The 24,420-nt window shown below is 39.9% G+C and overlaps 1 protein-coding gene across 1 annotated transcript in view; it reads left to right on the top strand.

The window, feature by feature from the left end:
- PHTF2 (putative homeodomain transcription factor 2) overlaps positions 1–24,113 on the top strand; it is a 153,326-nt gene extending 129,213 nt beyond the window's left edge. The window contains exons 15-19 of the mRNA XM_065403358.1: positions 2,139–2,225; positions 4,016–4,171; positions 15,944–16,039; positions 23,064–23,189; positions 23,976–24,113. Of these exons, the coding sequence (XP_065259430.1) occupies positions 2,139–2,225; positions 4,016–4,171; positions 15,944–16,039; positions 23,064–23,189; positions 23,976–23,996 (486 nt within the window). The 3' untranslated portion in view covers positions 23,997–24,113. The remainder of the gene's footprint in view (positions 1–2,138; positions 2,226–4,015; positions 4,172–15,943; positions 16,040–23,063; positions 23,190–23,975) is intronic.
- Positions 24,114–24,420: the final 307 nt, after the last annotated feature.

Raw genomic sequence — 24,420 nt, 5'->3', positions numbered from 1 at the left:
TTCACTTTATGTAGTCACTTACTTAGTACTGCAATATTTGTGTTTCAACACTGCAATTAAAAAAAGAAAGCCATACCTACTAGGACCATCTGTCCATTACTTCAGGCTCTCCTTTCATTATACGTAACAATCAGTGGTTTAGTAAATTCACTGCCATCTTATACAATTATACTTTGTTCCCACCATGTAACTATTATAGCATAATTCACAAATTCTCCTCACCTCATCCTGTTCCCTCCCCACATACCCCTGAAAATAGGGGAGCCTTGCGACACATCTGGAAGGTTAACCAGTTTGGATTCCAGAAGACCAAAGAAGGAAGCATTATTCCATAGTCAAGTGACCCTCACAGAGAGTGCCTTTCTGGCAGCTCCTTCTCATCTCTGTCAAGGGAGCTCCATTTCGAGCAACTCTACTGATCACAACTGTGATAGTATGGAATAATGAAAGAAGCAATCTCTAAAATAACATTAGACCAAAACCATATAGGAGTGCTTTAAAGGTCAAAATAAAAACCTTGAATTCTACCTGGAAGCCCAGAGCCACTGGTGTTATTAGACAAGATGTTATCAGATACTCTGGACAAACTGTAGCTTCAAATGGTCACAAGGTGCTTTCCTAAGCGGAGCGCATTACGTCATACAAAGAAATTATTTCAAAGAAAAAAGCACAGAACTATTTTTAGTAGAACTTTAGACTGTTTATATAACTGTGTTCAGCCTATCAAGAGCCAAAATTTTGTGTTTACTGTATATGCAGTTCATTTGGCCCCTGCACCATATTAAATCGACTAATAAACTGTAGACTACATTGTAGTCCAAAAACAATTTGTCAATTATCCTCCCATGCATTTTTGTGGATGAATTTATTGCTTTATGAAAACATTGCCTAAAGACATGCAGAACGCAGACACATTCTATTGTAAAGATTTCCTGGATAGTTTTGCCAAAGCCCTTCATTTTTGATTTGTACAATTCTGCTATTCCAGAGCCTGTTTTGAGCCAATGTGCCAACTTGTGCAAACTGTGGGTTATATAATGTGCATAGCTATGAAGCAAAGAGAGACACTGCCTTGACGCAGCTTGTATGTTCTGTTGTGATTCAAGACATTGAGATTTTAGAATGACATTCATATGTGGCATTTTCGTTTCCCCTTTTTTGTTTTTTTCCACAATTGTCATGCATGCACTAATATACTTTGTGCTAGGACAAGCTGTTCTCAATATTCACTTTGATCATTATCCAGAAAAACGTGGAGTCACTGGATTCAGGAGAAATTATATGTCTTGTTTGTTCAGGTTCTAAGTGTGTCCCAAATAAGTAAATATGATACCTCACAATCAAAAACTCCTACATTTCTCATTCATGCAACAGAGAAGTAAAATTTTCAGGAGAGAAAAGAAAGATGGGAAGTAAAAATGAATGTATGTTCATAACGTACACATTTTTCAATCCAGCAGAGGGCACTCAATTCTTAAAGGAAACCCCCCCCCCAGTATTACAAGGATCATCTTGCTGTATATGTAACTGGGAGTGAGATTATTGAAAACAATAAAAACATGCCTTTCCAGTCATATTAGCCTGTCCCAGACCTTTCTTTTTTCCCATCCCTCCCTCATGAGAATTTTCGCATGTAGAAGCATAGTATGGCTATGTGGGATAATCTTTTGGAATCCCAATGCAGTATTCTTATACTGAAAGAGATTGTTGCACTGATGTATGTAGATGGCATCTTGATAGCAGTAGTCTATATTCCAACTCTGCTGTCAACCCAAGTTTAGTTCTTTGCTATGGCCTGAGGCAGAATATCTTTTCCATTCATAGGGCTGTTAAGGAAAACTATTAACTAGCAACTTTTGATCACTGAGGAACTGAGCAAACCAGTGTTTCATAGTCTATTATAGTTTCTCTGAGCCACCCACTTCCCCTTTCTTCTTCATTGGTGATGCGTTGTCTCAGGAAATATTAATGTGTAGCTACACTGTAAAATTAAAATACATTTTGTTTTTAAAGTTCTAGGTTATGCCACTGAGAGCCATAATCAGCCTATGCTGGGGGTGTGAACCTGACTAGATCTACAAAGTTTCTTGGTCAATTACTACAGAGACTTTCACTCAATATGTTTCCCTTATTTTCAGCGGCGAGGTCCTCAGCGGTCAGTCGATGTAATAGTTTCATCTGCCTTCTTATTGACTATTTCAGTTGTATTTACCTGCTGTGCTCAGGTGAGGATACCTCATTTATGTAAAGGCAGCCAAGACTTTACAATGCTTCTTTAAAAATGTTAGACTTTATAAGCAAGCCTTCCAGGCTGGAAGATATACAGTGAAAATAACTATCATATGGTTAGTGCCTTTTCAGAAGATTAATTTCTACTATAACTCAATTTATCCATTTTAGAAGTTTAACTTTTTAACCACCAGTGTATGGCTAAATGTATTCTACCAAGAGTATAAATTAAAAGTAAATAAACTATGACATTGTTTTCATATCTCTGTTATAATTTTTTTCATCCACTATCAAAAACCTGCTTTTGCAGGCACTTTGTTTAATTAAATTAATCTGGAGGGGTTAATTGGGGATTTTAAAAGTATAATATAATATTATTCAGTGAGATATTTTAATAGTGTCTTAATTATTTGCATTCTGGGTGTTTGTATACTGTCTCCTATTCCTTTCGTTCTGTTGCTAGAAATTGCCATCCTGATTTCTGTGAGAAATAGGAAATGCAGTAGTATTGTAGCCATATTGGTCCCAGGATATTAGAGAGACAAGATGTGTGGTAATATCTTTTATTGGTCCAGTTTGTGTTGGTGAGAGAGCTTACACAGAACTCTTCAGGAAAGATTACATTAAGTGTGCTAGTATTAGCCTGCCCTCTAGTGGAATAAGCAAACCTATGTTTATATAGCCTAATATTTACTGTAAACACTTGCTTGGATGTCTACAGCTAACCACCAGGAGCCCTGTCATTTGAATCGACTAGCCATCGTTTTTCCATTCCTTTTTAGCCAAAAATAATTTCACTGCCTTTTCCTGGTATATAATCTAAATAAGGCTATGATTTTGGCATGGAAACTTATAGTAAATTTCATGGCAGAGGTGCAGGAGAAAAAAAGATAAATGACGGAAAGGTCATTCAAGGGAGCCCCGCTCCACTAGCCCGACCCTCCTGGAGGCCCTGCTCCCCTTTGCCCACTCCTTACCTTACTCTCCCTGCTGGTGAGCCTGAGGCCCTTGGGTGACACATCTGTCCCTCTTCCTGGATTCAGATGGTCTACAGCACCTAGAGAGGGGTACTGCCATGGTTTCGGCAACTGGCGGGTGAGAGCCCAATTACCAGCACATGGAACAACATATAGTGGGACCTGGCTGCTGGACAGCTGGATCAGGCCACAGCACTTTCCCTTGCAGTCTAGTTTTAAAAAGGAGGTGGGGGAGAGGAGAGTGGCTCATTGGCTCTCCAACCTCCTTGTCTCTGGCACATGTGGAGCTGGGTTCAGCCTATGGGACAGACTCGTCCCGGTTTTTATTCAGATGCATTATTATTGTGAACACCATGACCTCCATACCAAAATCGTACTGTTAATCATACATATTTTAATATGAACATAATTTTAAGTTTAGCAACTTTATATGGATTCAGTTTTCTTTTTAATCCAAGTGATAAGTATGTTGCTGTTTTCAAGCAAATGCGATAACTTAAGGCGTTCAAACCTCTTCATTTTGTATTAAAATATTTTTTTTGCTTTACTTACATGCTAAAGGGACCAAAACTTTCTAAACTACTCTTAGGACTGCTCAGTCCTTACATGAAAACCTATCTCTGTTAATAGAATGTTGGTTTTGAAATATAAATTAATTTAAAAAGTCTATTATAGAGTAAAAACCAGATCCATACTTTTTACAAGAAAAAAAAAAGATTCGGAACTAAAGTTCTTTTATCTTACTGTAGCATTAACCTTTATTTTGAAGTTCAATAACTCTTAATTTTGCTTTTTCTCTTTACTTTCAGTTGCTTCATGTGCATGAGATCTTCCTTGATTGTCACTACAATTGGGAACTAGTGATTTGGTGCATTTCATTAACTCTCTTTCTCCTAAGATTTGTTACACTTGGATCTGAAACAAGTAAAAAATACAGCAATACCTCAATATTACTTACTGAGCAGGTGAGAATGTACATAGACCTGCATATTTCTCTCTCCACATGTCTTCAGTCTGGGAGTCCATGGGCCATGGACTTTAAACAACCCCAAATTCAGTGAAATCATGATATTAAAGACATATACAACATGTTGCTCAGTTCCCATATTTTTCCCTACTGCCAAATCTAGAGTAATGCTCAGTAAAAAGTGCTTTAAGGTTCACATAGCCACTTCACAAATCTTACAGTAGTCTTTTGCAGGTCAGCTGCAGAAGCTTCTATAAAAGTTGCTGTTGCCCTAGTAGAATGTTTCTTTTATGGGCTTCCTATAAGAAAAAGGTTTTTTTTAATTAGAGACAAGGTGGGTGAGGTACTATCTTTTATTAGACCAACTTCTGTTGGTGAGAGAAGGAAGTTTGTGATCTTACACTCTGCTCTTCAGGTCTGGGAAATGTACTCCGTGTCATAGCTAAATACAAGGTGGAACAGATTGTTTAGTATATGTAGTCAACACATATTTCAAGGGACCATTCAAGGTGAAGTCATAGGTCGGGAAAGGGAAAAAATGCTGGGGATAGGATTTAAGTGGGCTATAGATCAGATTTATGAGTGAGAGGGCAGCTATGGAGTGATCGCTTTGTGGAAAGTGTTCACAGGATGTTTTTGTCTTCTATCATTTTTCTCTGTGAGTTCATTTGAGAGCTTAGTGATTGTCTGGTTTCACCCACACAGTTTTTATTGGGGCATTTAGTGCACTGGATGAAGTCCCCCACATTATTGTGATAGGCATGTGTAGGACCAATGGATCTTGAAAGGTGTGTTGTGGGAGGTGTTGATCATCATAGCAGTTGATATGTCTACAGGTTTTACATCTGTTCTGGCAGGGTCTGGTGCTATTTTGAGTTGGTTTGTCCTGATCTCTGGGGAGCTTGCTTCTGATGATGAGCTTGGAGTGGTTGGGGGATTGTATGAAGGCCAGAAGAGAGAGTTCAGGAAAGATTTCTTTCAGGATGTGGTCCCCATCAAGTATGGGTTGTAATTGTTTGGTGATTCCCTGTATGGGTTCCAGTGTGATGTGGTAGGTGACAGCTAGAGGTGTGTGGTTGAAGGGGTTTTTATTTCTGTATTGAAGCAGGTCATCTCAGGATATCTGGATGGTCTGTTCCCTGATGCAATCTACTTACCTGGTGGAGTGTCCTTGTTCGGTGAAGGTGGTTTTATATGGGTTAAAGTGTATATCCTGGACTTTCTTCTCAGAGTATATTCTGTGGTATGTGAATGCCTGCCTAGGGGGTAGATAACAGATTTCTTGGTGTGTTTGGGGTGGCTTGCTATATTTGGGATGGTGAAGGTAGGGATGATGATCTGTGGGTTTCTTGTATGTAGTTATCTGTATGGGTCCATTGCTTACTCCTGAACCCTGATCATGGTATTCAGGAAGTTGATGGTAGTGTGGTAGTGTTCTCTAGAGAGAGTTGAAGTTGTAGAGGACATCTATGAGGGAGTTTAGGTCATCTGTCCAGAGGATGAAAATATTGATGCATCTCAGGGGCATTTGTTCAGAAATTCTTCTTCAAGATGGCCCAGGAAGAGGTATATTTACATAAGGTGTCTAAACAAACACAGCTTACATGCAACTTCTCTTAGGGAAGGCCCATCTTACAAAGGATCTCTTAGGGAAGGCCCATCTTACAGAGGATCTCTAGACCAACTAGATGTTTATAGAATCATAGAGTTGTAGGACTGGAAGGGACCTCGAAAGGTCTTCTAGTCCAGTCCCCTGCACTCAAAGCAGGACTAAGATCAGTGTGATGAAGTTGTTCTTCACAAGTGTGGAGTTGATGCTGCAAAGGAGAAACACGAGGCTGCTGTTCTGTGTGAAATCTGGCAGAATCAACTGGAGAAGGTAACCTTGCTCTGGACGGGCGGGTGAATAAAGAACTCACTAAACTGGTGGAAGGAGCAACCTCATGTCTGTGCAAGCGTCCCTTTCTGCTGCCCAGCCCTATCAGTGACTCTAACAGCCAAAGCGCAACTCAGCACCCTCATGTTTCAGGGCAAATGGACAGCCCACAAAATCAGTCTCCAACTTGTTAGAAGTCAGGGTGATCAGGAATGCTTGCCTCCATTTCCTACCCTTCATCAGGGCAAAATGATCAGGGTCATGACAGACATGTCCAGTATGTTTTACATCAACAAGCAGGAAGGCGCAAGATTCCCCTCCTTGTGCACTGAAGTTATAAAGCTCTAGAACTGGTGCATAACCAACCATATCTAGATTTCAGCAGTCCACCTTCCAGGCATCTGGAACACCACTGCTGATGCCCTCAGCAGACACTTCTCCCATGACTACAAATGGGGACTGGACACTCAGGTCCTCCCATGCATTTTCCAGAGATGGTGAAAGCCAGAGATCGATCTTTTTGCCACCTCTGATAACAGGAAGTGTCCTCTCTTCTGTCCAAGAGGGATCTAGGTCACCACTCCCTTTGGGACGCCTTCCTTCTACCATGGAAAAGGACCCTGTTCTATGCCTTTCCTCCAACACCCTTAATTTTAACAAGATCAGGCAGTACAAGACTAGAGTTTATCCTCATAGTGCCTACCTGGCCAAGTGAAGCGTGGTACTCTTACCTACTTCAGCTCTGTATCGAAATGCCAATCAGGCTCCTGATCATTCCTCATCTGCCTTAGAATGTGGGACACACACTTCACCCCAAACTGGCAGTTCTATGGCTCAGAGTCTGGCTCCCGGATGTTTCTCCGGAATAGAGGTTTCCTGCCTTACGGAGGTGCAGTAGGTGTTATTAAATAGTAGAAAAACATCAATCCGTGCTACTTATCTGCAGAAATGGAAGAGATTTGTCCACTTGTGTGGTTGTCACTACCTCTGGCTGGAATCAGTTCCCCTTTCCCTCATCCTAGATTATCTGCTGGATCTGAACTTCTCCGGGTTATCCATCAGTTCAGTCAAAGTACATCTCATCGCTTTTTTCCCCCAGTTGAGGAATTCTCAATTTCTGCTCACCTGGTATCAAGATTCATTGGTCTGGGTAATCTCTTTCCCCGTGTTGGACCCTCTGCCCCATCTTGAGACATCAACCTGATTCTCAACCAGCTTCCGAGAACTCCATTTGAACCAATGGTGACCTGCTCCCTATTTCATGTATCTGTGAAGCAGTCTGTAGGGCCATGTCAGACTGTAGGGCCAGGGAGATTGGCGCCTTGATGGCAGATCCCCCTTTTTACCATGTTCTTTCATGATAAAGTCTTTTTATGTCCACATCCTAGGTTCCTACCCAAAGTTACACTGGATTTCCATCTCAAGCAATCTATCCATCTATCAGTGTGTTTTTCCAAAACCTCACAGTTCTCAGTAGGAATCCTATTTCCATACCCTGGACGTTAGAAGGGCCTTAGCCTTTTACCTGGTAGGACTAAGCAATTTAGGAGATCTCCTAGGCTCTTCATATCCTTCCCAAATAGGTCTAAGGGGACTTGCATTTCTGCTCAGACTTTCAAAGTGGATATTGGGTTATATTGCTACTGTTATGAGTCTGCAGGTGGTCAGCAACCCCCTGGGGCCAAGAGTGCATTCAACCAAATGGTAGGCGACATCTGCTGCATTTTTTTGGAGAATATCCCAGTATTTGAGATATATAGAGCTGCTACCTGGTCTTCAGTTTGTACATTTTTTGAAGCATTACGCCCTACTTCATGCTGTCAGATCTGATGTCACTTGGCTCTGCAGTACTATCTTCAGTTCTGAATCCTGTTCCGAAGCTCTCCCCTCCTTCTAGGGATACTGCTCAGAAGTCACCTGAAGTGGAGCATCTATAGGACACTACTAGAAAAGTAAGAAATGTTACCCTCTGATGGTAACTATGGTTCTTCTAGATGTGTCCCCCTATGGATGCTCCACTACTCGCCCTCCTTCCCCTCTGCTTCAGTTGTTCCCTAGAGGATGAATGAGTAGAGAAGGAACTGAGGGAGATTCATCCACGCACTCCTATGTAGCCTTGGTGTCTGCCACAAGGAGGCATTGGGTGCATGTATGGGCCAAACAGATGCTGCTAGCTAGAAATCTTCGATTGAGGGCTCGGGAGGTGCATGCACACTTGAAGTGGAGCACCCATAGGGGGACACATCTCAAAGAACTACAGTTACTGCACAGGTTGAGTAACATTTCCATCACTGGGCGTATACACTCTTCAGCTAAAAACAATCCCAGCTGTGAAATTGACAGGGCTGCCTGGCTCCCGGCAGGGAGTGGGGTCCTAAGCTCTGCGGGCTCCAGATGGGAGCAGGGTCAAAAGCTGCCTAGCTCTCCAGGTAGTGGGGACTTGCATGTCAATTTCATGGCTCCTGCCATTAAATTGACAAGAAAGCCGATGTAAAGGATGCAGTATCTACACAAACACTGCGTCACCCTAACTACACCGACGTAAGCCTTATGCCTTTCATGGAGGTGGACTTATGTCCGTGTATTAAGGCACTTACATCAGTGGGAGGAAGACTGTAGTGTAGACACTGACATAATTAAAAAGCAACAGAGGGTCCTGTGGCACCTTTAAGACTAACAGAAGTATTGGAGCATAAGCTTTCGTGGGTGAATGCCCACTTCATCAGACGCAAGATGAAGTGGGCATTCACCCACGAAAGCTTATGCTCCAATACATCTGTTAGTCTTAAAGGTGCCACAGGACCCTCTGTTGCTTTTTACAGATTCAGACTAACACGGCTACCCCTCTGATATTTGACATAATTAAGTCGATATAAGCTGCCTTATGTTGACCTAACTGTGTAGTGTAGACTAGCCCTCAGAAAGCAGAACATTTCAAGTTTATCCTTACATTGATGATTGGCTGATTTCAAGATACCTCTCCTCAGCAAGTTTCAGTTAACATTCGGTACATTCTCCATCTGTGTGCAAGTTTGGGGCTTGCAGTAAACAAGGAAAATCTGACTCCATCACAACAAAATAAAATTCAAGGGGGTCTTCTGGATTCCACTTCGGTATCAATCCAGATTTGAGGCCACAATGTGAATCATTTTCCAATTGCAGAGCAACCCTTGCACAACAGTAAGATCATGACTAAGAGTTCTGAGTCACAATGCATCATGCATATTCATCACTCTTCATGCCAGACTTAACCTTCATTGTATGCAGGACTGACTGAAATCAGTTTACACTCCAAAGAGATATACTGGAAGGGGTTAGCTCCAATACAACTTCATAGAGATATACTGGAAGGGGTACTCAGTTTGTACTTTCTTCGCTTCCATGATGGAAAGATCTGATTGATGTATGCAAGGGTGTCCCTCTTGCACCTCTTCTCCCCTTGTTAACACTGGTGATGGATGCTTCCAGTCTAGGTTGGGAAGCACATTTAAGTCATCAGACTCAAGGTCTGTGGTCAAAAGTTGAATCTCTTCGATACATAAATATTTTGGAGCTCAGAGCAGTTTGTCTGACATGTAGCATTCTTGCCTCTAATCCAAGGCAAGTCAATTCAAGCGATGACAGACAACAGCGCTGAAATGTTTTATTTAAACAGGCAGGAACGGGCCTCTTCTGTGTCAGGAAGTAACCCAGCTATGCGAGTGATGCACTAGCCATCTAGTATCTGTCACTGCTATCCATCTAACAAAACTAATAAATACCCATGTGTTTCAGCTGGACAGGCATTTTTGATCCGACCAGGAGTGGTCCATAAAGAACTCAATCAGCACATTTTCCAAAACTGAATGCAAGAGATCATAGATTTGTTAGCCACAGAAGTGAACAAAAATGCAACATCTTTTGCTTGAGATAGGGTCAGAGTTGGATCTCTATCAGGTGCCTTCCTAATATCATGATCTTGATTCTTGATGTCCACCAACCCACCTATCCCCCTTAATTTTGCATACTCTGAGAAGGCCCAAGGATCCCACAGCAACAATGATATTAACTGCACCAGCCTGGCCCAGGCAATTTTTGTTCCCAGACCTGCTGACACTGTCAGTTTGGATTCCAGTAACATTGCCTTTACTGTCAAATTAGATGTTTCAAGATGACAGGAAGACACTGCACCTTAAAGCTTGGATGCTTATTGCTTAACAGATGTAAAGAAGTCTTGCTCCAGGGATATACCGAATATTTTAATAGTAGAAAGGACTTGTGATGGGTTCCTCCTGGGGTGCTGCCTAGAACTGGGGTACTGCTGTGTCCTCTGACCCATCACCCTGGGCTACCTCTCACCCTATGCTGCTGTGACAAGCTGCAGACATGCTCCTGGCCTTACACAGGTAGGGACACAGCCAGCTGCAGTTACATGCAGGCTCTCTGACTAGCCACTGCATGTTAACTAGCAGTAGAGAGGCTACAGCCAAAATAATCCCCAGCTTTCCAGCCTAGAACCCCAGAACAGTACTGTCCTGCCCTGGTCCAAACCCCAACCAGTATGAGTTTATTATCCAGTTCGCCTCCCCCCTCAATGGGGAGAGGAATATGCAACAGCCTCTCTGAGCTACGATTCCCAAGCACGTCATTCCAAACTCACTGGTTTAGATTAAAACATAAAATAAATTAACTACAAAAGATATATTTTAAGTGATTATAAGTGATAGCAAACAGATCAAAGCAGATGACTTAGTACATAAAGAAAAAAGTGATCTAAGCTTAATATGCTAGAAAGATAGGATTTGAATTAAGAATCCCTCACCCTGATACAAGCAGGCTGCAGATTCTTACGGCACAAATTACACTTGCTTTGCAGCTTGGAATCCCCAGGTCTTTCATACACAGGCTAGAAATCCCTTTTGCCTGGGTCCAGCACTTCCCCCAGTTCAGTCTTTCTTCCTCAGGTGCTTTCAGGAATCTTCTTGTATGGGGAGTGAAGAACAACAGATGATGTCACTCCCTGCCTTATATAGCTTTAGCATATGGCGGGAACCCTGTGTTTCAAAACTTGGTTCCCAGACAAGTTTGTGGAAAAATACTGACATCCCAAGATGGAGTCCAGAATCATGTGGCCTGGTCACATATCGTTGTAGAGTCATAGCAGCTATTACCACTACAGGCTGTTTGGAGTGTTCTTAGGAAAGCTCACCAGGTGGGAGATAAGCATCTCCTAAGGCCTATTGTTTTCCCTAATGGCCTATTACCCTGAATAGGCCCTTCCCAACCAACTATCTAGACTGAAAGCACCTTGTCTGATGGGCATTACCCAGTTGTAACTACATTTGAAGTACAGATACATAATCAATATTTATAACTTCAGATACAAAAATGATACGTGCATACAAATAGGATAATCATATTCAGCAAATCATAACTTTTCCAATGACACCTTATATGACCCGTCTTGCATAAAATAAATCATAATTATGCTATAATCATATCATAATATCACTATGAAGAGTATGGGGTGCAGTGTCACAGGACCCTAAAAGATCTACTTATAATGACAAAAATGGAAAGATTCACTGTTTGGGCACAACAATGTTTCACCATTTCTAACAGACCTTCCATTCATTTTGGACTGTCTGCTTTCACTAAATCATCTGGACTTTCACTTATATAGAACTAACAGAATCTAGCAGCTATATCTTCTTAATTCACAAATTCAAAATAAAAAAATATTTTCATACCTTACGGTTTTTAGATTTTTAAAGATCTTAGTGTATTTAGTCCGACCCTCCCTCTCACCCGATTAGGGAAACCCCCTCCAACATGGGACTTTAATGTGGAATTAGTAGGACTGCTGAGTTCATTACATCATCTTTCAGTGAAAACATTGGTTTTAGTGGCCATTGTGTCTGGTCTGTCTGGTTGGCAAAATTAAAGTTTTAATGGCCTGGTCATCATACATTATTTTTCATAGAGATTAGGTTTCTTTTAGGCCTAATCAGAGATTCCTTCTTAAAGTGGTTTCTGACTTTCATATTAATCAGACCATTCATTTACTGGTTTTCTTTCCCAAATCTGATGCTAGCAGTTCTGAAGGAAAATTACATACTTTTGTAATTTTGAGAACATTGTATTTTTATTAACATATAACCAAACCATTTAGAGTCTCTTCTATATTATTTATAGCCCATATTGAAAGAGTAAAAGGGAAAGCAATTTCTTCCAGATAGTCTAATACAGTCTGAAATCTATGTTATTAAATAACTAAGCTTGATCGCCTTGCTTAGATAAAAGCTCACTCTGCTAGAACTCAGGTAGCATCTGTGGCTTCCTTTAAAAATGTCCCCATCTCCAAAACTTGTAAAGCTGCCTCCTGGAGTTTAATTCGTACACTAATGAAATGCTATGCATTTCATTTGACACGGTCTCGCATGATATTCTTACCGATAAACTAGGCAAATACAATTTAGATGGGGCTACTATAAGGTGGGTGCATAACTGGCTGGATAACCGTACTCAGAGAGTTGTTATTAATGGTTCCCAATCCTGCTGGAAAGGCATAACAAGTGGGGTTCCGCAGGGGTCTGTTTTGGGACCGGCTCTGTTCAATATCTTCATTAACGACTTAGATATTGGCATAGAAAGTACGCTTATTAAGATTGCAGATGATACCAAACTGGGAGGGATTGCAACTGCTTTGGAGGACAGGGTCATAATTCAAAATGATCTGGACAAATTGGAGAAATGGTCTGAGGTAAACAGGATGAAGTTTAACAAAGACAAATGCAAAGTGCTCCACTTAGGAAGGAAAAATCAGTTTCACACATACAGAATGGGAAGAGACTGTTTAGGAAGGAGTACAGCAGAAAGGGATCTAGGGGTTATAGTGGACCACAAGCTAAATATGAGTCAACAGTGTGATGCTGTTGCGAAAAAAGCAAACGTGATTCTGGGATGTACTAACAGGTGTGTTGTGAGCAAGACACGAGACGTCATTCTTCCGCTCTACTCTGCTCTGGTTAGGCCTCAGCTGGAGTATTGTGTCCAGTTCTGGGCACCGCATTTCAAGCAAGATGTGGAGAAATTGGAGAGGGTCCAGAGAAGAGCAACAAGAATGATTAAAGGTCTTGAGAACATGACCTATGAAGGAAGGCTGAAAGAATTGGGTTTGTTTAGTTTGGAAAAGAGAAGACTGAGAGGGGACATGATAGCAGTTTTCAGGTATCTAAAAGGGTGTCATAAGGAGGAGGGAGAAAACTTGTTCACCTTAGCCTCTAAGGATAGAACAAGAAGCAATGGGCTTAAACTGCAGCAAGGGAGGTCTAGGTTGGACATTAGGAAAAAGTTCCTAACTGTCAGGGTGGTTAAACACTGGAATAAATTGCCTAGGGAGGTTGTGGAATCTCCATCTCTGGAGATATTTAAGAGTAGATTAGATAAATGTCTATCAGGGATGGTCTAGACAGTATTTGGTCCTGCCATGTGGGCAGGGGACTGGACTCGATGACCTCTCGAGGTCCCTTCCAGTCCTAGAATCTATGAATCTAGAATCTATGAAACTGGGGAGGATTCTTGAGCTGGTGCTAGCTTTGGCAAGGCAGTTTTTCAGTCCCCATTTGGTTAAGACTGTTGACCCACCACAGGAGGTCATTGTTTGGGAATCATCAGGAGTGTAATACACATAAACAATCACTGGAAGAAAAGCTGCTACTTACTTTACAGTAACTGATGTTCTTTGATATGTGTTACCTACTTGTAATCCATGCCCTCCTTCCTCACTATGAGATTCTATAGTCATGTAGATTCTGGTTAGCAAATGAACTGAGATGCAATTGGCCCTGCTGTGCCCTTTTATGCCTTCTGGGGTGTGAGGGTAGCTAGGGCACAGGCCTGGGCCAACTGGCACTGCTGGCCAAAATGTTCTGATCTCACTACTGAGGGCTCACGTGCACCAATAGTAAAATACATTTAGAGAGCACATCTCAAAGAACGCCAGTTACTGTAAGGTAACCATCTTACACAATTAACCAACGTATGAGCATTTTGTGTATTATGTAGCTTTGACTAAACCAATTCATATGTGCTGAAAACAAACTTGCTGATACTGAACTGACTGGACAGAGTACACATCTTTCAAAAATTAACAAAATTCTGGATTCAACCATCTTACCTTTCATGTTTTGAGTTCCCCAGTTTTCTGTCTATTGATACAACAAACGGTGATACTGACTCCTTCACAAACACACATTTGGAGAAATTTGGATCTTCATTTTTAAATGCTGCATGAATAAGATGGAGCTTAACTTTGCCTTCCGTAAACTAAGTTTTCCACTGTTTCCTCCTATTCTGGGTTCAGCAAATGGACTTTGTTTTTGGTATCAGTCATGCTGGAGAAATAAAGGAGAGATTCCATAGCTTCTTTTTTTAAGTTATATCAAGTCAGATTTCCACTGACACTTTGAAATTAGTTATCAGCTTGTAACCTGTCAAGTCCTTCTGAAACCACCTTCAATTGCTTTTATAAGTAAAGTGCTTCTGTCTAGTTCCTTGATATATAAAATGTGTGCTATGTTTTGATCAAAGTCCTCTTTGTGCTCAGGGCATACTTTAACATGCTTATGCAAATACGGTGACTCTGTGTCCCTGAGAGTTCCACAGACTATCATTGAAAAACTTGGGAATCAACCCTTCTTTTTTTTTTTTTTGTAAACTAGCCATGAGGTTGGTTATTGCCAAAGGATCTTTGTCCCCACAGTGTCCTTTAGTTATTACTTTCTCAATATGATTTAGTATGCTAAATACAGATAGCTCACTTCATTCCTGTTTTAGAGATGGTTTTGGTTTCCGCAGTATTCCCACTTTCAAGCGATATTCCCTATACTTAATCAGTCTTAAGTCTAAAACCAGAATGCACATTTTAAGTGGGCTGACTGTACATTAGAAGTTTAACACGATTGTACCTGAAAAGTTCTCTCCTCTTTTTTTGTTTTATTTTCATATTGTGGGAAAATGGTAATTCCTTCTTTTCAGAAGTAAAATCAGTAGCATTGAGTAGGAATGCTTTTTTTCCTGTATGGATGCTAGTAGCCATTATTGGATCATTCCTCATGTTTGAGCCTCAGCTTATGTTAATGCCAGTTTAGATTATTTTGTTTCTTTATTTTTTCCTCTGCTACTTGGTATCTGTGAGTTTGTCTGTCTGGAGTCTATCTTTAAATTGCTCATTTTATTCTACACTGAAACTGATTTTTTTTAATATAAAAAGTTACCAAGTTAAAAAAAATTATTTTCATTTGTTTTTATTAATTATCAAGTGATCTTTGCCACATTTTGGGTGTTGAAGACAAACAGAAGCTGCTTATGTTCCAAAGTTTCTGGAAGGCCTGGAACAGGGAGTTAAATTATAATTTTTAGCTACACTTTCAGGGCAATGTTGTCATCAAAAATGTCTTGCAAGATCATTGAAATTGTCAGTGTTCTGTTTTTCTGCTTCAATAAGGAGTTTCATTCATTGGCATATTTGATAATCACCTGGAGAATTTTGTCAGAGTATTAAGACTTCAGAGAGAACAGAGAATCTTGTGTCCTTTAAGCAACTTTTATTGCTCTTTCTTTCCAATCAGATTTGTGGATGTGTCAAATTACAGATTCAATTATTGTCTTAATGAGACAGTCACAATTATTTTGGTACATCATAAAATGTGTTTTTATTATAGTATTAATCATACAAACATTTGTTCTTATAAAAAAAAACAAAAAAACCCCCCACACACCTCTGGATTTCCAAAATAGAGTTATGTATTTATCATATTATTACTGACTAATCACTTATCCCGTTAACAATTGTTTTTGAATGGATTCTTGCTAACTCAGTTGAGGTGTTAAATCAATATTTTATTTGAATAGATAAATCTATATTTGAAAATGGAGAAGAAGCCTAATAAGAAGGAGGAACTGACACTAGTAAACAATGTTTTAAAACTTGCTACTAAACTCCTGAAGGTAAGAATGAAAATGGAGTACAACAATATTAGACATGATCAAGAAAGAGAACATCTTGCTTAATAAGTCACCTTCCTAGCATTTCTGTAGTATGCACTATATACCCTTCCCCTTTAAACCCACTTTCCCTAATAGTCTGTGTTGTCACCAGGACACTTTCTCTCATATGCTTCAGTCTGTTGTGTTCTGTCATCACTGTGGATTGCAAATAGAAATTTATTAAAATCATTGTTAAGTTTCACTTTGTAACCAACAGTACATGGAGAGTATAGTGAGGGGAGCCTTTGGGATAGGCAATACACTGGACCAAAGAAGGAGGAGTCTATAAGCTTGCTTTGTTTTTGATCTCTGCTCTATATAAGGTGCTAAGTAGTCAATTACTGTAACATTAATACTCTTCTGTAAAGCTAATCCTCCTAAATGCTGCAACAGTTGTTGGTTATTTACTGTTTAAAATTAAAATCAACTTATTTATACATATTTAAGAATCCTGTCATAGAAGTGAGAGAAGTGGGTGGTTGTTGTTTTTTTAAAAAAAGGGGGGTTTTCTAGTCATGTTCATTTCTATGCCGGTTGCAGAGTATTTCATCCAGTCTAAATTTTAAATTATCTAGTTGTAAATGATAATTAAGTAAATGAAACTATGCCTGTGCGTAAAATTATTCACATTTTTACAGGTGAACTCATAGTATAGGTATAGAATAGATCATCATGGGGAGTGTTTTGAAAATATTATACTTCCTTTTGTCAACTGATCAACGGATTATGATTGAATGGATGGAAGTGTTCACATGTCAGATTGATTGTGGCTTAGGAAGTCATTCACCAGAACCTTCTATAGAAGCCCTTGTATTCTAATGCACCTTACTCATTATTTTAATGGACTTATTCTCTGCGAATATGGAGACAGCTACTGGAGTAACTCTTCCAACTTGCTTCTGGAGGAAGGATTATGCAATTTTTTTCTTTTCTGATGAGAGCTTAGAAGTGCTGGTGTATCAGACTGGTTTTGACAACTCACCAATTATTTGAACCTCTGCATCTGTAACTGTACAGCACAGCCTGGCAGTATTGGATCTGGCAGATACCAAATCTAGATCCATACACTATTCAATGTCAAGAAACTGTTTTGAGAGGTATTGGTCACTACAGTGAAGAACTCCACTGAACTAAACATACTACATTGAGTGTGATTAAGAAGTTTCTATCTGTTTGAGAGAGAGAGAACTGATTCTACCTATATTTCCTATTTTAAGATAAGTAATCTCTGTCATACCAATAAAATCTTTCAAGCCCGAAGAAAGTTTTTAAGATTACTCACTCTGGAGAAGGAAAAAAACCAAAACCCTCTTGCTTTCACTCTCCTAACTATAGCTTGGAAAGAGGTTACAGATATGCCTTTCACTCCACTAGAGCTAAGGACTAGTTCAATATCTCCAGTGAAAAAGCCAGAAGAATGCCATCAGGTTACAATAAGGCTATGCTAGCCTGGGCCAACCTTAAAAAGCGACAAAGAGTCCTGTGGCACCTTATAGACTAACAGACGTATTGGAGCATAAGCTTTCGTGGGTGAATACCCACTTTGTCAGACGCATGTGGTGGAAATTTCCAGAGGCAGGTAGGTGCAGGTAACCTACCTGCCTCTGGAAATTTCCACCACATGCGTCTGACAAAGTGGGTATTCACCCACGAAAGCTTATGCTCCAATACGTCTGTTAGTCTATAAGGTGCCACAGGACTCTTTGTCGCTTTTTACAGATCCAGACTAACATGGCTACCCCTTTGATACTGGGCCAACCTTGACTGCCTAGAGAGAGAGAGAGAGGTGTTTTAGAATCTTAGCTGGGTTTGACCAATGACAAATGAGTCTTGTAGATAATTAGGCCAGGTTTTCATCAACATCACATCCTACCATATAATTTTGACTTGGTCTGTGCATCTGGCAAAAACAAGGACACAGATTGCATCCTGTTGTGCACTGGGGAAATTGTTCATATCCTAATGGCAGACTAGAACACAGGTGTTTACAGCATACTTCTTGTTATCCGAGAAGGATGGGATTTTTGTCACAATTTGGATCTCATCTGCCCATATCTCCTTGTCCAGAAATCCATATTCAGGATGGAAATCCTAGTGTTCCTCATCCAAAAGAACAACTCTCAGGACTTGGTGTTCAGTGGCCCTCAGAGGCATATCTGTATGTACACATTCACCTGGTTAACTCCTGGTTAGAATACTTTTGTTATGAAAAGGAACTCCTAGTATGTGGCTATTCCTTTTATTTTATTACTAGCCCCCGAGAGTTTTTCCAGCTGGTAACTGTGATTGCTGCCCTAAGGAAGGGAAGTATCCTTGATCACCTTGATCGATCGGTCCTTCAGCCCTCATATAGATTGCGCCGATCACAACACGTCTTTCATTCTTCTCGTATCCTGGCCTCCTCCTCCATGTGCGGCCATGTCTTTTCATGATAAAATCGTTCCATCTCTTTGGAGTTCAGCCGAGTGGTTGTTTCAATTCCTGTGGATACCACTCGGCGACAGCTGCAGTCCATCGATTGTCGGTAAGCCTCGCTATATGCCCGGCCGATCGCATTTTACTATGCCTGCTCTCAACAATGACGTCCTGCACTCCACTCTGCTGTCTGATCGCTTCATTGGGAACTCGGTCGCAGATTGAAATTCCCAGAATTCTTCTTTCCATTGCCCTCTCCGTGACAGACAGTTGCTGCTCCTCTGTCTTCATCAGCGCCCATGTTTCGCTGCCATACAGCATTGCTGGCAGTGTTGTTGAGTTGAAGAGGCTGGCGCATGTTACCTTGTTGATTTTTTTTCTTGGAGGACATCCTTGATAGAATCGAATGTGCACCAACCTGCTTTCTCTCCCCTCCACCCCCTCTCCCAAGCAGCGAAGTATCCATATTTTTTTTATTTCTTGGGTGATCTCCTGACCAAAACTTCTTTGTTCTAACCTGCCCAGATTTACCTCCATGGATTGTCTTCATTCTCCAAACTCTCAGATCCATCATCAGCTGGAAGATAAGCTCTCTTTTCTTAGTTCAGGATCTGATACATCTACAGGATTCTTGACTCAGCAGTCGAACAAAGTCTCTTAAATCCAACACATGCTCCAGGCCTACATTTCAAGTCCACAGCTCACCAACTGTTTCTAATGTTCTAAACAGGCACACAAGGTGGGTGAAGTGATATCTTTCATTGGACCAACTTCTGTTGGTGAGAGAGAGACTCTTTTGAGCTTACACAGAGCTCTTCTTCAGGTCTAAACATAGACAGTGAGCTGTTCTCTACAGACTGGAGGCTGATCTACACTACAAAGTTAGGTTGGCTTAACTACGTCACTCAGAGCTGTGTATACACCGCTAGGGTGAAAGAAGAACTCTTTAGTAGACCTAGCTACTGCCTCTTGAAGAGGTGGATTTACTACAGAGACAGACAAATCCTTTCCGTCACTGTAGTAAGTGTCTACACTTCAGCATTGCAGATGTGCTGCGGTAGTGTTTCTATGTAGACATACCCATAAATGCTTGGGTCTTCCTCTTATTAGTTTGAGATCACAAGAAACAGTCCCTGACCACACTGCCCACTAAAGTCCAGAGATCTTTGGGCTTGCGACTATTGTGAAAAAACAGATGTCAAGAAAACTGTCAGATCCTCTACCCCCTCAATTGCAGCAGATTCCAGCCTGGATGGATGGAACTTTCATGTGGGCTCAATGTCCTTTCAGATCCTAAAGAGTGTTGCGCTTTTGTCAGTTTTTCTTAAATTCAAGAAGGGATAATTAGATCCTCTAGTCTGATTGCCTGTATATACCAGGCCATTACATTTCATCCAGTTACTTCTGTATGTATCTGTGTATATATATGTATGTGTATGTATGTATATAATGTGTGTTTAACCAAAACATACCTTTCAAAAAGGCATCCAGTCTTGATTTGAAGAAAACAAGAGATGGGGAATCTAGCACTTCCCTTGGTAGTTTGTTCCAATGGTTAATAACCCTCTCCATTAAAAATCTCCATCGAGTGAACCTCCTTGCCTACCTAATCAACAAGCAGTTATTCCACCCAGATTGATCCCCAGGTGTGGAGAATGGACATATTTTCATTCAACATCTCTGAATGACACCTTCCTTGCATTAACTCCCCTGCTCCTCCTCTTGAGTAGTCAGGAAAATCCAGAGTGAAGATAATTTTATTGTCCTCTTGTGGCCCCCAGAAACCCTTGTTCCTCATTCTTTCAGATGAGTCTCTGAGCTATGGCTTCCCCACCTCTCTCAAGTACTTGTGCGTTAGGGATCAGTGCTTCATCAGAACCAGAGTCATACATTTAACAGCTTTGAGGTTGTCTGGTTGATACTCCAGTCTTTTCCCCTTCAGCAATAGAGATTCTCGTTCCTTCTAGAAAGCCCTCAACTGGCCTGGGCTTACCAACATAGTTGGGAATCATCTTTCATCCTCATCAGGCCTCCACTGGATTTTTGCTAGAGTTTCTCCTAAAGGGAGAAGGAACTTCACTATGGGTCATCATTTGACTTGACTGTACATCATTAGCATTTGACTGGCAGTTCATCCTTATGTCTCACATTTCCTCAAGGCAGTCAAATATCTCAGACCCAGAAGATAAATGAAATTTTAATTTGGTACTTTATGCTTTCGTTGAAGGTCTTCTATGAACCACTTGGTAAAGCTTCACTGCATTTAAACCAAGTTATTCATTTTTTTTTCTTCCTTTCATCATAAACCACTTCACTTGAACAAAATAGTTCTTCTAACATGGTCAGAGCTCTCAAATTCTCCTTTAATCAAAAGAGCCTATTCCAAAAGTCTGGTAACTATGCTTACTACATAAAGGGCCAAAAATCTCTAAAGCTACAATCTTTAGATGTGCCAACATGGCTATCAAAGAGTTCTGCAATACTAAGTTTAAAAAAAGCATCCTTCTGAAATTGCCTCCATTCATTTACCAAGCATTACAAAGCTGATGTGGAAGTCTCCTTAGGCACCTTCTTTGGGTGCAGAATATTTCTGGTTGAACTTCGTTGTTAGATTCTGCCATTTAACAAAGTACAGAATATTGGTTTTAAATAGTTACCTATTGTTTTGAGATTTTTTTCCCCGTCTTCCTTCTCCCTGACTTTACTGTTTGCTATTTCCCCAGTAGTTGTACCCAGATTTGTGGGAAGGCCACTCTAAGAGAACAGACCAATTTAGTCTCATCTGTTAATTGGTTTTCTTACCGAGTGACCCTCTGCCAGTGTGGAACATCCTGCCTTCTTTGTGATTCTCCTAGGTTCCTTGCCTATGTTTTCTAGCATTGGAGGCATTCTCTAGGTGTTTGGGTGCCAAAGTGACTCTGAAAGGCCAGGATCTGATACCTGGAGAAATAAATTTGCATATTCCTGCCACCAGAAGCAAGTGGGTAGATCTTCCACAGTAACTGAAGAGGGCTACTTAGAGAATATTAATTAACAGGTGAGACACCATGTGGTCTAATCTCTTAGATATTTCCCTCACATACAATAGTATATTAGAAACTTTAATCTGCACTCACTTTAGTACTTATTGCATATTACTGAATTGTGCAGTTTAGTAAGTTTGTGGAAAAAATGCGATCAGAAACAAATATGAGCATGCAGGAGACAAGTAACTTTTTTTTTTATGAGCTTCCGAACCTCTCACACCATGAAAGTTGATGACATTTCTGGCTACTTATGCCTTTGTGTGAATTGCATAGTGGGGAACAGTAATTTTTCCTTTCTCCCACCCTTTGCCTCTCTATTTAGATTTTAACCCATCATGGCTCTTATTCTTTACACCCTTCCAATGTGTATGTCTAGCACCTACTAGAATGGGGCCACAGTCTTAGTTGTGCCTCTAGGAACTACTGTAATACAAGTAATAAATAACAAATGAGCCATAAGAATTATTAACATGGGATGCCATTTGTAAAACTTGATTTTATAATTACCAACGGGTATTTTGGATATATGTGAACAACTGTTTGTTACAGAAAGTTATGAGTCAAAGATAAAACAATAATAAAGTAATGTTTTAAAATATTTTAATAACTTTGGCACTATGCAAAGTGTCAGATAACACCATTTCACATAAAACCATTGTTCAGTAGTGAACAAGGTAATCCCTGCAGCATTATGAATATTTGCCATGCAATTGTTTGTGTTTTCTTGATTTTTTTTTTAAGTGATTTCTTAAATTTGGTTTCTTTTCATACTAAGAAAATAAGTGTTTTCACCTGGAGACATGCCCTTTGGATAACAAACTGAATTAATGTCTTTGTAGTACTAATTTCTGTCCTATACTACAAAAAAAAAAAAAAAAAAAAAAAAAAACACACCACGAGAACTGTCATATTAACCCTTTGGCACAATAGATAGCTCTTCTGCTAAGAGCTAATGTGTAATGTATTATTGCTTAGCATCAGTATATTTCAACTCTTGTCATGAAAAGTTGTAGGTTTCTTTTTGTTTTTGCAGCAGAAGTGAGGAGGCATCAGAGCATGAGTTTTTGTTAAAACCGTCTTTGACATTATTTTACAGTACAGCAGCCAGTCTGAAGTGACTGAGCTCTTTAACTTTCCCTATTATTCTGCTCAGCCCTTAAATTCTTGCCCTTTTCACTGCACAGCACCCCCTTTCTTTTGGAAGTCTAGTTTTCCCAGTATTTGTTGGATCCAGAGCTGGAACTTCAAGATGCTTCTCAAGCACATACGCTGTGCCAACAACAAAATGGGCAGTTAAATCAGCTGCCTGGCTGTCCTGGTGCAGTAATTGGAGTTGTAAGCAGTTTTTTTCCTTAAAATATTTTGTCTTGTTTGTCAATACTGTGACCCCTTTACAGCCTCAAAGGCATTCAAAGTTACATATCACAAATCTTGTTAATGTGCTTAATGTGATCATTGAAGTATTAGTTCCATATTTCCTGACATTAAAATTGCTTTTGTATAATTTGTGTGTTTTAATTATGTAAATATATTTCCATTGGTAGGAATTGGACAGTCCCTTCAGGTTATATGGGCTTACAATGAACCCACTGCTTTATAACATCACCCAAGTTGTCATCCTGTCTGCTGTTTCTGGTGTTATCAGTGACTTGCTTGGATTTAATCTAAAGGTGATCACTTCCAGTATCATGTATTGATCCAGAACGCACAAAATGTCACAATTGTATGTGCATAGTGACCTCAGTAAAAATACATAGTAAAGTTAAGAATATTGTTTGAAAATAATTTCATCAAATTTAATGTATATAAACAGAGGATCTTCATTCTATTCTTAGAACACATCAACCACCAGAAAGCTTTTCACATTTATTTCTTCCAACCTTGGGCCTTCATTTAGCAGATACACTTCTGTACAGGCTCAGTTAATTTATTTAACTAATCTTACAAGACCTACATCTAATTTAGGAAATTATCTCTGCCTCTTGACCATTATTTTTTACTGCTAGCTTGTTTGCAGTTCTTGGAGTGCTACAGAAAATGCACATATCACCTCTTCCCCCACAATATGCATGATGTCACAACATGATGTAGGATCACCTTGTCATACTATGCATCATGTCACCCCATGATGAGAGAATGAACTGATCATTTAACACTGAAATCTGAACTGCATAAGCTGTCATAATTTCCAGACTCAGGAGATAGGGGAATATCAGTTACAAAAGCTTGCAGTAGTATCAGGCCTCTAGTCCTGATGCTTAGCCATTCATTTTTCTAAATAGATTACAAAAATATCTGTGTTCTTTCACAAGTAAAGGAATGTAACAGTGATTCTGTACACTTTAGACACAGCGGTATGTTTTAAAATGTAAACACAGGGATGTACTGTAACTTTAATATTTAACTGAAAATTCATGCAAAACTTAAAATGTTCATTGCTGCTTTCACTTTTTCAGCTCTGGAAGATCAAATCATGACAATACACAAAGAGAAGATGTAGCACAGTATTCTGGCAAAATGCATTGATTGACTAAACTGCCTCAGAGCAGTCACTGAATCTGTGCTTTGGAAGCTATGGCCTCTTCAAGGATGTAGTTTGGAAAACTGAAGTGTTTACATGTGATTGTCTTGTGCAATCTTTATATTTATTTTATCATCTCACTGTTTTTTATGTTTTAGCTGACATTTTGTATTTTATTTTCAAGTATTGGTATGCTTAGTTATTGAAAGGGTTAGAAAACTGATATCCAGTTACTTGAGATCCTGGTAATTGGTCACACTAAATTACTGTATCTTTTGTGAAAGCTAAATACCAATGCTAAGCTTTTATACTTCATAATTTATGGGTAAAAACAGAATATTTGTAGATTGATTGTTACAGTAGAAATGATACATATTTAC

Source organism: Emys orbicularis, chromosome 1 (genome assembly GCF_028017835.1).
Source record: "Emys orbicularis isolate rEmyOrb1 chromosome 1, rEmyOrb1.hap1, whole genome shotgun sequence".
In the NCBI taxonomy this organism is placed as follows: Eukaryota; Metazoa; Chordata; order Testudines; family Emydidae; genus Emys; species Emys orbicularis.
This window is presented reverse-complemented; position numbering and strand designations above follow the sequence as displayed.